Source organism: Chelon labrosus, assembly GCF_963514085.1.
Source record: "Chelon labrosus genome assembly, chromosome: 16".
NCBI classification, from domain to species: Eukaryota; Metazoa; Chordata; class Actinopteri; order Mugiliformes; family Mugilidae; genus Chelon; species Chelon labrosus.
The window spans coordinates 14,339,904-14,356,104 of record NC_140349.1 but is presented as its reverse complement, the minus strand read 5'-3'; the positions used below and the strand labels follow the sequence as shown (position 1 = coordinate 14,356,104).

At 48.1% G+C, this 16,201-nt stretch overlaps 1 protein-coding gene across 1 annotated transcript; it reads right to left on the bottom strand.

Moving 5' to 3' along the window:
- Positions 1-1,896: 1,896 nt before the first annotated feature.
- On the bottom strand, positions 1,897-9,661 carry ahdc1 (AT hook, DNA binding motif, containing 1). The gene is made up of 5 exons (XM_084563418.1): positions 9,177-9,661; positions 7,556-8,876; positions 5,711-7,431; positions 3,587-5,327; positions 1,897-3,049 (listed from the first exon to the last, which is right to left on the bottom strand). The coding sequence occupies exons 2-4, from the start codon at positions 8,753-8,755 to the stop codon at positions 3,593-3,595; spliced, it is 4,656 nt and encodes a 1,551-aa protein (XP_084419544.1). The 5' UTR covers positions 8,756-8,876; positions 9,177-9,661; the 3' UTR covers positions 1,897-3,049; positions 3,587-3,592.
- Between the last annotated feature and the right edge of the window lie 6,540 nt (positions 9,662-16,201).

Sequence of the window (16,201 nt, the reverse complement as noted above, 5' to 3'; positions counted from 1 at the left end):
CTGCCCTGTGTGACTCAACTTTTTTTTTTTTTTTTTTTTTTTACTGGAGGGCAGCGAGGAAAGTCCCAGCTGAGAACTCGCCTCCTCCTTCCCCTTCCTCCCCAACCTCCTCCTCCTCCCTCTTCTTGTTACCCCCTGGGGAAAGTTGTGATGACGAAGCGCATTCCTCGGTCAGAGGTGGCCTTGTTGACACAGTGACTGCCTTGTCACCCATTCATGCAGTTCACAATTAACAGAAGAGTTGGTTAAAAAAAAAACTTTCTGTTTTATGCTGAGCAAATAAGCTAAAATAAATGAATAGCCTTTAGTTTAAAGAGAAATAAAAGATTAAATTGTATTAAACTGCCATGTTAATTTAAAGAGAACACTAAAGGTGGGCTGCAATGAGTTTAGCATTGGGCTAAAAGTAGGCTAACATCACTAATATGTTTCATTTGTTATTATTATTACAAATATTTTAATTATTCATAAATATATGCACTGTCTGCTAACTACGGCTAATTTATTTTGAGTTAGGGTTCATTTTCAGGCTATTTTAAATACACCAGATAAGCTATAAGCTTTCTGTTACATGGTTATCTCATTGACCAGTTACATTTGTCAGGAAAGTGTCATGAAACACTTTTGGTGCAGGTTTTGAAGGTAATGCTTCAATACTTTTACTTGATAAATTATTCAAATTGTGATATTTCTCCTTTGCTGGTAGTTTAAGTCCTTCTATTAATAAACAGTATGCAGTTCATCATTTGTAACACACTACGATATATATTTCATGTATTTTTCAATAACTGCAACTCCTTTTGTGTCAGAGTTGCTCTCTCCTCCTCCCCTCCTCCCTTCTTTTATGTCGTCACTCTCTCTCTCGCTTCTGCCTCTCAACCCGCCTGGCCTCAAGCAGATGAGCAGATCCCTCAGTGTGATCTGGGTTACCCGAGTTGTGTCCACAAATAAACACCTTAAAACGTCCTACAATCCATTACATGGGGGGCTTTAAGTGCTACCCCTAATTTACTTAAGAAAAATAAATCCCTTATCCCTTTAATGTTCCAGATGCTGACAGATTAGTTTAGTTAAATTTGCTTAAAGTAAAGGTTACAAAAGAGAAGTCTGGATGAGAGCTGTTGCTTAGCGTCCTCCCCCTCTCTGTCTGTCATGTAGTGTTGTTTACACTACATGTCCCCTTCCACCATACAGTGGAATGTCACAGCAAACACGTTTCCTCCAGCCATGTCTGAGTCTATTTAGTCAGCCTGTTGACAAACTGTACACAATATGCAGCCAGTAAACTTCCCCCATCTGCTTTCTTTCTCTCTCATCCTCTGTGTCTGTCTGGCATACACACATACATGCTAGCTGCACGATATTCGCTGTATAATAGCAAGTTCTCCTGTGAGGACATGAAATGAGTATGGGATTCATTCCAATCAGTTTGCTGGTACCACCAGCCTTCGCTGTGTGCTTTAATGCGTATCGTTATTTGGATGAGAAATTTTGAAAGTATAGTTTTCTGCATTTTGTTTCAGTGGCTTTAAAACCTCTTCACCACCCTTCTCTGATTTCTTCAGTCTGGGTTCTTTCTTTCCCCTCCAACACATCCTCCCCTGCCTTCCCCGCCATCCATTCCTCCCCTCCCCTCCTTTTCACTCCCTGTCGAATTGTGTCCTTGACTGAACTCACTCTCTCACAGACAGCCTGGGCAAAGCCCAATATTCAGGGAGACACTAAAGCGCGCACACACACAGCCCTCCCCTAATCAATTCAAAAAGCTGTATGCTATAGACAAGATTACCAATGGCAAGAACAGAATGTGTATTTAAATATTTTGCACCTTAGATACATACATGATATGTAACAGACAGATATACAATTTTTTTCATCACAAAAACCACCAAACAACACAAGACCACAGAAAAAGAAGGGAGAGAGTGAAAGAAAGAATTAGGCCCCGCCAAGACTTTGGTGTCTGGGGAGCTTCACTCCTTTTGACCCCACAGGCACACACAAACACACACCAACACACACGCACGCACACACACACACACACTCGTACACACACATATATGCACACGTACACACAAATACATGCATTACTGCTGTCACGCGAATGCACTCTCTGCCTCACGTTCGCACACAGAAAACAAGAGTCTCTTTGGGGCCGTTGTGTAATTTCAATGTCTCTTTCCCTTGTAGTTAAAACAGCAAAACACAGGATGTTGAGTCTCCATGCTGCAGTCCTCCCCCAGAGCAGAGAAACCATGGCAGAACGCAGAGGAGGGCATGTTGATGACGGGCCTTCAGAGCAAAGAGAGGCCCCCTGGCTTGGAGCTGGAGTTATATGTACAGATGCTGGTATTTCAAGAGCAAAAACAGATTTAGTCCACTTTTCTCTTATGGGACACAACACAAGGAGTGCACAGAGCGGGACATTTGCTAGGCTCATGGTATTTAAAAAGATGATTTGAGCTCAGATGCGGTTCAGTTTAGGGCACAAGACAGAAATGCAGGATTTGTGAGTGCAGACCACGGTTGCTGGTTTAGCAGAAAGATAGAAAACAGAGAAAATAAATGGAAAGGGAGAAAGAGCAATGTGATTCTTGTTTTTGTCTATACTGCAGACGTACAGAACAGAAAGATTTGGTGAGTTATAGACTTGGGAAAAAGAGTCCTCTATGAATCACAGCAGGAATCAAATAGATGAGGAAATAGGTTTGTCTCTGTCCATGAGCGTCTGGTATTCATCTGTCAGCTCTTCATGGCCGTTCCCTCATTCCAGCGCAGACTGTGAGTGAGTGTGCACATGTATGATTTTACGTGTTCATGTTTAGGTAGTGAACTAATCTGCACATGCGTGTCTGTGTCTGTGTGCATCTGTGTATGTGCATGCTTAAGTATGTGCGTTTCAGTTGATCTTGATTGTCAATGCTGGAGAATTAAAGCTCTACTGTCCAAAGCTGGCAGCTAAATTCTCACCCCTCATTTTACAGTCTCTCACAAAGAAAAAGAAAAAAAGAAAAAAATGTTTGCAAATCTGTAAAAGCTTGGATTGAACCTGAAAGAAAACCAGAGAGAGACAGACGAAGATATGAAGAGACAAAAATATTAATATGAGACTATGAAGTTTTTGAGATGAATGATATATAACATTTATCTCTATAACATCTAAATGTACTCTAAATCCATCTAAAGCCATGTTTCTACTGATTTGCTCCCAACAATGATTTGGTAAATATTATGTACACTATTGTTACTGTGTTGCAAAAAAGAATTTATTGACTTACATACAGTACGTGAACTTCAACAAAAGAGAACTTCCATTGCTTGCAGAGATTTTTATATAAGCAAACCATAATATATATTAAAGAACCGGTGTGTAGGATTTATAATTAGTGAATGATCACCTGTAACTATGAATCATTGTGTTTTGAGTAGCTCACAATGAGCCCTTCCTATCTAAACAGAGAGCCTCTTCTACAGAGTCTCTGTTGAGGTATCATGTTTCTATCATGTTTCCCCAAAATGGACAAACCAAAATTTAATCCAACACTTTACGAATACTAAATAGACAATGAATTTTGACTAAACTCACCTGCTGTTACAGGCTGGTGACGCTGAAGCTGTCGTCATTGGCTGGGTCCAGGAGCTGGCACAGCACCCCACTACCCTGAGCCGCCTGGGCAGGATAGCGGTGTCCCATGCCCTGGTAGGATTGCTGGGCCAGGGTGTAGCCACTAGTGTCCTCCTGATGGGGCGAGGAGTCTAGGGGGGGTTTGGGGTACGGGGAGTGAGGCAAGGGCCCCTGGCGATGTCCTGCGCTCATGGCGTGTGTGGTCAGCTCCCGCTTGTGCGGGGTCATGGCGGAGGGAGGGCTGCGCTCCTCATAAAGCACAGGTGTTGACTGGGAGTGGAGGCTGGGACTGGGGTTAGAGTGTGTAAGGGAGGGGAGGTGGGTGTTGAGGTTGGTGTGAGCGTTGTGGTGCGGCTGATTGTTGGTGTGGGGGTTTGAGTGGGAGAGGGGGTTGCTTTGGAGGTGTGAGGAGGCATGTGTGTTGGTGTGTGAGCTCAGGTTTGCGTGGGGGGGCGTATTATGATGATGTGTGTCGTGGGGAGTTGGGGTCATATGTGTGTGTGTGTTTGCATTTGGGCTGGTGAGTGAATTACCGTGTGTCGTTCCATGTGGACTTGTGTGCGGGTTGCTGTGTGCATGCAGGGCTGTATTTGAGTGTGGGCTTGGGCTGCTGCTGTGCGATGTCTGTCCGTACCAGTAGGGGGAGCTGCAGTAGCTGGGAGAGTCATACTGTGAAAACTGGGGGTCTTTTGGCGGGGGACGGTGAGAAGGGCTCAACGCAGTGCCACAGTGGGGCGTTACCCGTGGTGACGGGGAGCAAGAGGGAGAGAAGGTCCTGGAGGGGATAAGGTAAGTTTGGGGTGGAGGAGGGGTAGGCTTGGGAGGGTAAGGTGGCGAAGAGACGCTGGGTGAGAGGGAAGAGGACTCTCCAGGGTATAAACCTGAATATCGTTCCTCAGAGGAAGGTGTGGAGGGGTGAGCAGAATAAGGGGAGGGGTACTCGCAGGGGTCCTGGAGGTAGCTGGAAGGTGGTGCAGGATTAGGAGTGGCAAGAGGAGAGAGGCTGCTACTGTCTCCACTATAATAATCCAGACCCTCCTGAAACAGACCAGATCCCTCTGGACCTCCAGCAGACGCCAATAGTCCTGCTCCGGATGTAGAGGCAGCTTTGCCCCTGCCTTTAGACCCAGACAGGCGCTCTCTCTGACAGGGAGACAGACCTCCTCTGCCTCCTCTGGACCCTCTGCCTCGTCCTCCAACCCCTCCCCGTTTAGGTCCAGGAGCAGGTGTTGGGGAGGGACTGGATGGGGAGTCAGAATGTAAAGCAGAACCCCCCTCTTTTTCTGACTGTGGTTCAGTCCGTTTTCTGCGACCACGGCCAGGTTTACTGGTTCCTCCGCCCTGGAAGAGGACGTTCTGGCTCCAGTTATAAGAAGGCCCTGAGGCACTCTCATGCCAATCCATCATCAGCTTCTCCAGGCTGGACAGACTTGATTGTCCCCCCTCTCCGCTAACAGAAACAGCCTCATTCTGTTTGTATGGGCCAGGCGTGGTGCTAGGGCCACTACCAGTGGCTGCAGAGCCAAGATGTGAAGAGTCAGAGGAGGATTCTGATAAACTTTCAGGAAACGGTTGTCGCTTGGCCTTCTGGGGAGTGTAGTTTGAGATATCCAAGATGTCTTTGGACTCATTAGAGCCGTATTCACTATAGCCATGGTATTGAGATCCGAAGCTGTCTGTTGACCAGCCACCAAAACCTTGTCTGGGAAAAAATATTGGAAGATACCAAAACATATTATAAAACACATAAGAAACACATTTGTATTGCAGTTCTGTCAGTAACAGGAACTTTAAAAAAGGACACATTTAGCTGACTGTTAATTAGCACATGATAGACATAGTAAATTTGAAAAGTATGAGCCGGGGTGAAACATTTATACTGAGTAACTCACATCTCTTTGATTCTGTTGTGATCAGACTTTTGTTAATGTGCACTGTTATTGGTAGAAGAAAAGATATCCGCTAAAAATATTAATTCAAAACCTGTCCATATTGAGTCTTTCTTGTGAAAATGCATACTTCTACTCACATTTCTTGAATTAATTGTATTAGTTGTTGAGTAACAGGATGCCAGAAGTTATTTACCTGTAGCTCCACTGACTGAGGTTGTACTGTTTGTAACCTTCTGGAGGAGAGGAGCTGAAGGGGCTACTTTTGGCCACAGACATGTACCCTCCTCCAGGTGATGTGGGTCCTGCTGACTCCCCCCGCACCAGGGAGGAATGACTTCCTGCTGGATATCCACTAAAGCCTCGCTTGGCTGCTGCCTGATAGCCAGAAAAACCCATCTGACCAACAGTGGCCTTACCACTGCTGTGACCAGACCCATAAGCAAAGCTGCAGTCTGACGACCTCTGTGGCACCGCAGGAGAAGAGCAGGAGTAGCTAGAGGAATAGTGGCCAAAAGAGGCAGGATGGGGGGAACTAGGGGAGTGTGAGAGTGATGGAGGAGTGGACTTAGGATACGTCGAAGTGGTAGGGGACGTTTGGGCCAAGCTGCCATAGCTGTACGGAGGCCTGGCTGAGGAACAATGTGTCTGGGTTGAACCCTCCACGGCAGAACTTGCACCCTTAGTGCTCCACTTAGGAAATGCAGGAGACCAGCTTTGACTGGTAGCTGGACTAGATGGCTCATAACCAGGGGTGGATGAGGCTTTGCGGGGGTCCGACTGTGAGGAAGAGGAGATATCCAACAGGTCTGAGGAATCATCAGAATCGAGCAGAGATCGGAAATAACCAGCGAAAAGGCTTTGTGAGTCTTCCCCTGCTGGCCCAACCCCTCTGCCTGCTCCTGGACTGCTGAAGGCACCTCCTCTTCCAACATCGCATGAGGAAAAGCCCCCCCTTGGAGAACCACAGAGCTGATACCCACCCAAAACTTTCTCCTTGTCCATAGCCCCCTCTTCCCCCCAGCCACCTGCCCCATTCGGCCAGTCCTGGCCCATGGACACCGCACCCGCTTTACATGCACCATTTTTTCTCATACGTCTCTTCCGGACTACTTTCTCCCCCCCAGGCTCAGTTCCTACCATGCCCCCACCCCTACCCACCCCACCCACACCCTTCCCCCTTTTCCTCGGTAACCCATGCTCAGACAGGGGGCTCAGTTTACGCTTTTTTCCAATGGATTCAAAGAAGTCACTGAAGGTGCTCTTATTGCACTCACTGCCCCCAATACCCCCTGCTGCTCCTCCACCTCTTCCAGTACCCCCTCCTCTGCCACCTCGGGGGCGTCTAAACCCAGTGAGCCGGTGGAGAAGTGTGGATATTCCTGGATTTTCCAAGGGGGCATGAAAGCTTTCTGGCTCACTAGGTGTCCAGCAACGAGGGGGAGAGGAGCGGCCAGTGGCAGGGGGCTGGCGGTTAAGAAAGGCCAGTTTGGAGAGAACATCTCCATATTCTGTTTTCACATCATTTGTATCATTAACATATGATGGACAAGGAAATGGGAGTTTAGTCCGACGTCTCCTCCGGGGCTTCTTGGGCTGGTCTGCGTTACCACTAGCGCTCCCAACATTTGGAGTCTCCCCCTGTATTCCCGGCAAAGGTTGTTTAGGTGGCCGTCCCCGCCTGCGTTTGAGAATTACAGGGAGTTCTCCAGGAGGGAACATCACCATAACACTCTTTCCATTGTTCTTCATGCGCAGGAGTGCAGTTGGCTCTCGAACTGCCTCTGACCCCTCCACACTGCCATCATTACCTTTCTCTGGTCCTGTAACTGTCTCCATATTAGAAATTTTGTAGCTCTTCTGTCGACGGCTAAGGCTGACAGGGATGCGAGCCACCTTGACAACAATCTTCCTTACCTGGAAAGCAGAGACCAACATAAAACTCATGCAAATGCAAATCATCAAAACATAATTTTAAAGACGGTACTGTATATAAAGTCCAGTAGAAGCTACAGTGATATGTCACAATAAAGTAACTTACACCAACAAAACGACCACGTCTGCGGTTATTAGGAGGACATACCCCCAACTCCGCAGCAGGTTCCTCCTTCATAGTTAACAGAGGTGCTGGGATGGTGGATGTATTGGCAAATGGGAGATGAGGTGTAGCACGGTGATGGATGGATTGGGCTGCCTGACGCTGTTTCATTACACTTTTAGGACCTGCCTTTTGGACAGATTTTGGTGCGGGCCTAGACCTGGATTTAGGTCCAGGCCTATGCCCAAGTCTGGGCCCAGGTTTAGGTATAGCTTTAGGGACAGGTTTAGGAACTGTTAGAGCAAGAGGAAGGTCTGTATGACAGGTAGCTACGGGGAGAACTGCCTCCACAGATAAATGCTCTTCCTTATCACCAACAGCTACCTCCTCTTCTTTAACCCTCCATATCTTCTCCTCTAATACCTCATCCTCCTCCTCTCCTCCTTTCTCCCTTCCTGCTCTTTTTTCCCCATCCTCTATACTTCGGCGGAGGCGGGAGGATTTGCGCAGGTGACAGGGGAAGCGAGGACGTCCAGAGCTGCGGAGTGCATACTTCTTTTCTGTCTCGATAGGGAGAGGAGAAGAGCCTGTGTTTGGGTTTGGGCCAGTAGGAACTGGACAAAAGGTTGTGGCCATGTCTGTCTCTGCGGTCCGCACTGGGGCTGATGTCAGCTGACTGGTGGAGGCAGGGCGATTGCCAAGAACCAAAGACAAGGGCTGAGGTGAAGCTGTGTGTACGGCCTCTGGTGTAGGAGTTTTGGTGTGTTCCGAGCCTACAGAACTTGAATGTGTCTTCATGTCCACGTGCCCGCAATTATCCATATGTGCGTGTGAAAAAGCTGGTATATCTGGGTCTATGTGTGTCTGCATGTTTCTGTCCCCAAATGTATGCGTCTCAGTGGTTGTGTGAGTCTCTGTCTGCCTCCGCCGGCAAGTGCTGTGCCCCAGCCTTCTCTGTAGATGGATGCCGTTGGCCAGGGTGGAAGGGGAGGAGGGGGGAATGTGGTCGGAGGTCACCAGTGCCAGTCCATCATGAGAGGGATCCTGAAACCCCCCCTGGAGCTCGAGGTCCCTAGTCCAGAACTCAGGCCCTTCCAGCCCCTCAAGCTCCGGCACACACCCCTTTTCCTCAGCCTGAGTCTCACCACAGCCCACTGGAGCCCCAGTTTGGACTGAATGTAGGTGATCTGACAAGCCACTCATTCAGTGAACAGTTTTGCCGGTAATGAGGCAGGGAAAAGAGGGATGTTTTCAGCTGTATGTAAATGAGCGTTTCTTCTTTGTAGCTGTCTTCCTCTAACAGCTGGCGAGAAGATTCAAAGACCTTAGGACAGAAATAAAAAACAGTGTTAACTGGATACGAAGTCCATAAATAAGGTAACATCTTGTTAAATTTAAGACGTTTAATCTGAATTCATTGCATTTAAATATATACAACTTGTGGTAAGGCATCAGACATGGTATACATATAAAAATGTAACATTTGCGGCACACAGGGAGTTGCAATTGTGTGATAGCATCGTCAACATTTTTGGCAATGGACCATAAACCTAATCTGTAATGCACTCTCTTCTATTAAGTGTGCCACCCACACAGCAGCATTACAACATTAGATTACATTTACCATTCATATCCTGCTCAATTGGTTGCTTTTACAGAATGGCCGTGGCGCTGATTCTGATTTTGATTCTGAGTTGAGCCTCACTCTGTCTGCCTGACTGGCTCTGTTCTGCAGGGGATCATTGGGTCATCAATACTGCAGTGGAGAGCTCACATACTTCTCTCTCCTCCCTCTGCTCCTGTCTTTTGCCCATGGTTGCTGGAGTGAAAGAAAGGAAAGGCAGAAGAATATACAGAGTTGAAAAAAGGTGGGAGAAATGGGGAGTGGGGGAAAAGAAAAAGAAAAAGAAGTGTGGAGGAGGGTGGAGAAGGAGGAAAAAGAGAATAAGAGATTAGTACATGATGTCACAGCAAGCATCAGGCCAGACTAGAATCAGTATTTTGGAGAGGGCTGCAGCATCTCACATCAGACGCAATTATTTTGGAAGATGACTTGCAATATAAATTTTTAAAGTCTAATTGTAGTTAGTGTTTCATTTCGATGTGTTGCAGCAGATTTTAGGTACACATTTAAGCCAGCGCCATTGTTATTTTCAACTGGATGTTTACCACATTACAGTAATCAGACTCACAGGATTGTACGTTTTGCCACATATAAATCTTTCCATGCTTCAGTGACAAGATTTGCATGTTGTGAAAAATAATAATGATGAAAACCTAATTTGGAAAAAGGAATTGAATAGTGGTGAAAAGGCACACGCACACATACTGACACTGCACGCCACATTTCGCCCAAACTATCCAAAAGCATTACAAAGAACTCGACTTTGGAGGGTGCAACAAGAATGAGAATGTGTGAATAATCGCATCCACCAGGGGGAAGCAGAGAGGTGATGAATAGAGAGGTGTTAAGAGGATGGAGAGATGAAGGTGACAGGAGCGATGGAGGGATTATAGAAACTCAAAGCAGAGGAGAAGTAAAGACAGCCAGGACGGAGAACTATTGTGAAATCTGGACCACATGTATCTGGCTTCATGCAAGCACACATTCAAACACAAAAACATGCGTGCGTGCAACATTTGCAAGAATACACTGCTGGCTCCAACGCAGTACCACACACTCCACATTCAACACAATTATGTCCAGCGTCAGATCTCTCTGCCTCCCTCTCCAACATATGGCTCTGATTAGGAAAGAGGGAAAAGGACAGACAGAGAGGGAAAGAGAGAGAGAAAGAAAGAGCAAGAGAGAAAGAGAAAGAGAAAGAGAGAGAGAGAGGAGAGAGAGGGGAGGGGGCGACAGATATTACAATGAGTGAGTGAATGGGTGAGAATTTCTGAAAAGGCGAGAGACAGAAGAAGTGCAAGAAAGTGAAAGACGTGATCGAGACAGAGAAAGTGGCATGGCAGAGTGGATGGAGTTTAGCAGTTTTAGCAAAGTGGGGAAGAAAAATTTGGTGAGGAGGACAAAGCAGTAGAGGAAGAGGAGGAGGAGGAGGAGGAGGAGGAGGAGGAAGAGTGGGAGAGTTTTGCTGTAGCAGAGTTTGGGGCTGCACACATGGAGCGGAGCAACCTCAATGTTCGACTGCTCTGAGGAATGACACATCTGGGACAGACAAACATGGAGATGAAGACACACACATATAATTTCTTTAACCCCCCTCACCCACACCCTCCCAAGCCCAGTGCTGCCTCCCTCCCTCCTTCCCTCCCTCCCTCCCTCCCTCCCATCCTCCCTCGCCATTCTCATTCTCACTTTCTCTCCAGTCTAATTAACAGCACTCATTAATTAAGGCTTCATCTGACCAGTTTGTGAGAGGAGAAGAACACATGCTTTAATTAAACATTGCGTCACATGTGCTTACACATACACATGCACGCACTGTCACTCAGACACACACACAGAGCAGCGACACATACCAACACACAAACTCACATGCAAATATGCCCCCACAGCTTCATCCTCCCACACACTCGCACATCGATTTCCACATAAAGACAGACATATCACGCACACATATGTACTCGCGCACACTCACACACAAAACAAAGACACACATGCAAATATCCCTCCACTGTGCTCTGCGGGGGGCATTCTGACAGGGTTTAGTTGCCAGCCAATCAAAAGCGCTCCCACTATGATTCATTGTTTAAGCAAACACTCCTGGCACCCATCAGCCGCCATTCCGATATAATCACCGTCATACGTAGCAAATGCATTTTGGTGCATTTTGCTGTGAATGGCTCTGGGGCTTTGGAACACACTGTGGCGTAGTATTGTCTGTGTGAAAACAGCCGATGGTGTGCACTGCTCCCACATGAAGATCTGTTGAATCTGCTTCACAAAGAGCGGCTCGCATGTGAGTGATTTTGTTTGGGCAGTTTTGATCTTGTACATTTTTTTTTTTTTTTCACTTTCTCCTTAAAGTTTCTGTTGTTATTGTGCGCACACGGGAAAGGAAATAACAACACGACATGCCACCGAGTCTATATGCGCACATGCCAGCGTGACATCAGAGACTAAAACCTGTCAATTTCCAGTTTGGGCAATTGTCCCGTTGTGCATAGTCTAAGAGACGCAATGACTCTGTGCGTGGTAGCTGTACAGCATATCTATTCTCTTTCCATCTATCTCACTGCCACAAAGGCTTGCAGACTCACAGGCCTGCCAGCAGAAACCCTCAATGAGGAACTAGACCCTGCGTGTATGAGTGCGGATGTGTATGTGCGCGCACGACTTTGTGTGTGTGTGTGTGTGCCTGCGAGTGTGCACGTGTGCGAGTGTGTCTTCCTGGGTGTGTTTGTAAAAGCACTCACTGAGCTCTAACGGGTGTGCAGTTGTTGCTAAGAGACAGGCAGCAGCACCGAAACAGCATGGGGGGGTGTAAAGGAGGGGGACATAGAGGAGAGAGAGAGAGAGAGAGAGAGAAAGAGAGAGGGGGGGAGAGAGAGGTGGCGAGGGGAGGAGGGGGGAGCTCCACCGAGAGGTTTAGACAGATAAGAAGAAGGGGGGATAAAACAGAGAGAGAGAGAGAGAGAGAGAGAGAGAGAGGGGGCGAAGATGGGAGAAAGTGTATGTGAGGCCAGGAGAGAAGGAGAGGTAGGGAGGGGGAAGTGGGTCAGGGGGTCCACAGAGACTGAGTGACACCGTGCAGAAACTCAGCTACCATCACTCTCTCGTTCCTCCACATCACCTCCACCCTGATGCAGCCTCAACCTGCAGCTCCAACAGCCTCAAACCTGCACACAACGATGGGAGCCTTTAAGAAAAAAATAAACACCAGTGAAGAGAACTATGGCAAAAGAGATGCAACTGGCAAACTGTAATGAACTGTTCTCAAGTCATATGTGAAGGAGAAAAGGTGGAGAAAGAAGTGTGTCAGCGAAACATGAAACGCTACGCAGCATTACCTCCGACTAACTTTACGGTGGACAACTCATATACTTGACCATAACTTACAGAGTGAGGAGCAATGTCACTGGGAATTTATTTGAAACCCTTGTTAAGAAACAAACTTTATTCATCTTGAGCAGCGTCATAGGAGACAAGAATAACCTCCATTTAACAACTTAAACAGAGGCCAGGCAGCGTCTTAAACTCACAGGCGGACATATTGGATTTAATTGCGTTATCTTTCTGCCCGTGGTAGGACGAAATGTTTCAGTACTGCGCAAAGATCGGCCAAACTCTGCAAAGTTTTAATTCAACTAAATGAACAAAACATTTACATGCATCCTGCCGTGTCCACAGTACGTCGCAGCCTAACAGGCATTAACAGAGAGCTGCTAAAATGTAAGCAAATTCAAACTCTTCTAATGAGCAGACCTGGGTAGTCTGAGAACTCGAGATGCTGTTGCATCTGCCAAAGGGGGAGAGGAGGGTTAGACACACGAATACTATTACGCACAGCGCTGTGGCCAACATGCCTGCACACAAATTACCGCCAACAACCCTTCAGAACAGAGGCGAACTTTGTTGGTCTGCGGCTCCGCGACAATATGCCAGTCAAGCGGAGGCAGTCCAACTCCCAAACTCACTCACAGACCCTCTCTCCTTCACTCTGACCTCTGCGCTCTATTCTCACCCACTCACATCCCACCATCCTGCTGCCCCCCTCCAGGTCCAAAAACACCATCACCACCTCCCCAGCTGCAGGAAATTCCTAATGATCTCCATCATCAGTGTGCACGCTAGTATCTCCTGCCAAGAGTGGATGCACGCGCGCACATACACACGACCGACGTGCGCACAAAGCATATAAATGAACAGGGACCGACACATAAACCATATGTACAGACAAACAAAGAGGCAGACAGACATTCAGACAGACACACATCTAACGTAAACAGACTTCACACAGACCAGATACAGTGGTTGCTCAGCCAAGGATGCACACAGGGGACAGGAGAAGTAGCTCAAAACACTAGACAACACAAAATCAGGACCCCCCACCCCCACTTGACTGTCTCACGATCTGCCTGTCTCTCCTGTTGTTTCTGCAGGAACCTACATGCTGTAGTTATTTTAAGACGAGGAGGACTGTATTACCCCTTCCTCTTCCTTCCTCCCTCACCCCCTCCTCACTTCTCTTCCTCACTGTTCCTTCTCTCATCTCACTAGCACCCCCCCCCCCCCCCACACACACACACACCTCCCGCCCCCAGTTTCTCTCCCACAACACACGCTCCCACTCCCCAACACCCCTCCCTCATCTTCAACTCAGCCTGACACTCTCTCTCCTCTCTCTCACTCTCCTGCAGGCAGTTTCCTGGCGCTGCTGATGGCCGCCCCTCAGTCAGGTCATGTGACCATTCGCGCCAGCTGGGAACGACTAGGAGTGTGCACATGTGCACGCGTAAAAACACACAAACAGGGACACACACACACAGGGATATGTCTGGAAACACATGCAAATACAGGAAGACGAAACCAACCACTTAGGTGCAAACACAGAAACACTCCCACTTACAGTTCACACGGGTCCACACACACACACGCACACACACACACACACACACTAAGCTGACACGCACACACTAACAAGTGCAAGCAAGGACACACGCTCACACTCCACGTAGTCACGCTCAGACACACTTTAAACCCCACACATACCGACACACACAAACATAGTCACGCATATCTACCTCTCACACAGAGGACACACAAACCAGATGCTTGGACCCCGACACACACTCAGACCTTGAGGCCAGTGTTTTGGAGAGGGGCCTCTGTGCTGCGGCCCTGACTTCCTGACTCCTCCTCCTCCCTCCATACTCCTGTTCCACAGTTGCTGTGGGAGACGCTGCTGCAGCGCCCGTTGCCAAGGAGAAGGCTGCTGGCTGTTTGAACAACAATGGCCGCCTTGTGAACATTCCAACTGTAGGTACTGACAGCTCATCAGCCACAGCCTCGACATAGACACCTCTCAAACAGGACGCACGGACACACCACGCACCAACGCCACATCACTGTACCTCTCTGGTTCTTGGCCTCAAGCCTGAGCGAGGTAACGCGTTCAGACACAACCACAATGAGGCACGCACACACACACACACACACACACACACATCTGTGCACGCTCTAAGAAATTATGACTTCTGCTGAGAGGATAAGAAACCTTTCCGTCCCTCTGTGTCTACCTGCATCTCTTTACCATCTCTCTCTCTCTCTCACACACTCACACAGACACACACACACACACACTCTGTGCGCAGTGCATTCATCCATCTTCCCCCTTCTCCCGACTACTCTCTGTCTTTCTCTCTTATCTCTTTCTCTCTCCTCCCCCCTCCACAGCCTCCTGCTTTCACTCTCTCACTTGCTCCTCACTTGCTCATCCTCTGCCTCTCTCTCTCTCTCGCTCTCTCTTCCCATCTCAGGAAGTGTGTGTTCTCTCTCTGTCTCTCTCACGCACACACCATCATCCTGGCACGCACACATGTGGAGGACACACATTCACACACACACGGAGACACACACACAATCTCTTTCTCTCCTGGAAGGTAGCGAATCTTTTCGTCCCTTGGGGGCATACACTTCCTCAGAGAAGGAGGGAAAAGGGAAAGAAGAAAGAGAACTAGAAACAAGGGTGGAACGGGCAGGAGAGGGAGAGGAGGAGGGAGGAAAAGGGAGGGAGAGAAGAAAGGGAGGAGAACAGGGTGAAAACTATATTCACGGCTGGGATTTATAGACAGAGCCCTTAGTGCTCTGATAATCTGTTCATATTGACGGGACGACATTGAAGCCACGCTGGTGGAACGCTGAGATGACGCTGAAGCCAAATTGGGTGGTGGTGATGGTGGTAGTGGTGGTGATGGTGGTGGGGAGGTGTTGAGGAGAATCACTAACAAGTCTCTGCTTATCCTCTGACTCACTGTTTTTAAACACACACACCCAGACACATGTATACGCACACAGACACACACACACACACACTAAAAACAACACGCAAGCATTAAGAAACACACAAATCACACTGTACATGCGTAAAGTATGATGATACGCAATTAAGTGTGTGCGTGTCGGTGAGTCTTCATATATGTGTGTGTGCGTGTGTGTGTGTGTGAGAGATGGCGGGTATGTGTTTAGTGCCAGACACAGAGAGATGCTTTTGTGTGTGTGTACGTCTGTGTGTCTGCGTGTTTTCCCCATCTCTCGCTCCTCTTTAATAATTGAGCTGATTCTGTCCAGCTTGTTAGGGAGGTACACAGCAGCTTCACACTCTGTCTTTCTCTCCTTCTCATCCTCTCACGCACTCTATCTTTCCCTCCGCTGCTGCTCTCCCTTCATTTATCACTCCTTTTCCTTCCTGACCCCTCTGTCCTCTCTCTTTCTCTCTCTCCATCCCTCCCCCCACCCTCCCCCTCCCCGGCTCTCTCCTCTCTCTTTCTTCGCAAATCCCTCCTGTTCTTTGACCTCTCCCTCGCCTCTCGCAGTTTCACCCTCCTCCACCTCGCTGCCCTCCATCATCCCTCTCCTCTTGCCTCCCTCCCTCCCTCCATGCACTAGAGGTGAGAGGTCGAAGCTTCCTCTCCACTGTCAGACTCAAACCGGCTGCAACCAGCCTTGTGGAGAGAAGAGGGGGGGGG

What these genes read in the sequence shown, in the direction of transcription:
- ahdc1 (XM_084563418.1), bottom strand. Translation starts at nt 8,755, where the DNA reads ATGAGTGGCTTGTCAGATCACCTACATTCAGTCCAAACTGGGGCTCCA. An exon ending in GACGTGGTCGTTTTGTTGGT is followed by an intron (nt 7,432 to 7,555) that starts GTAAGTTACTTT and finishes TCTGCTTTCCAG; the next exon opens with GTAAGGAAGATTGTTGTCAA. An exon ending in CTCAGTCAGTGGAGCTACAG is followed by an intron (nt 5,328 to 5,710) that starts GTAAATAACTTC and finishes ATTTTTTCCCAG; the next exon opens with ACAAGGTTTTGGTGGCTGGT.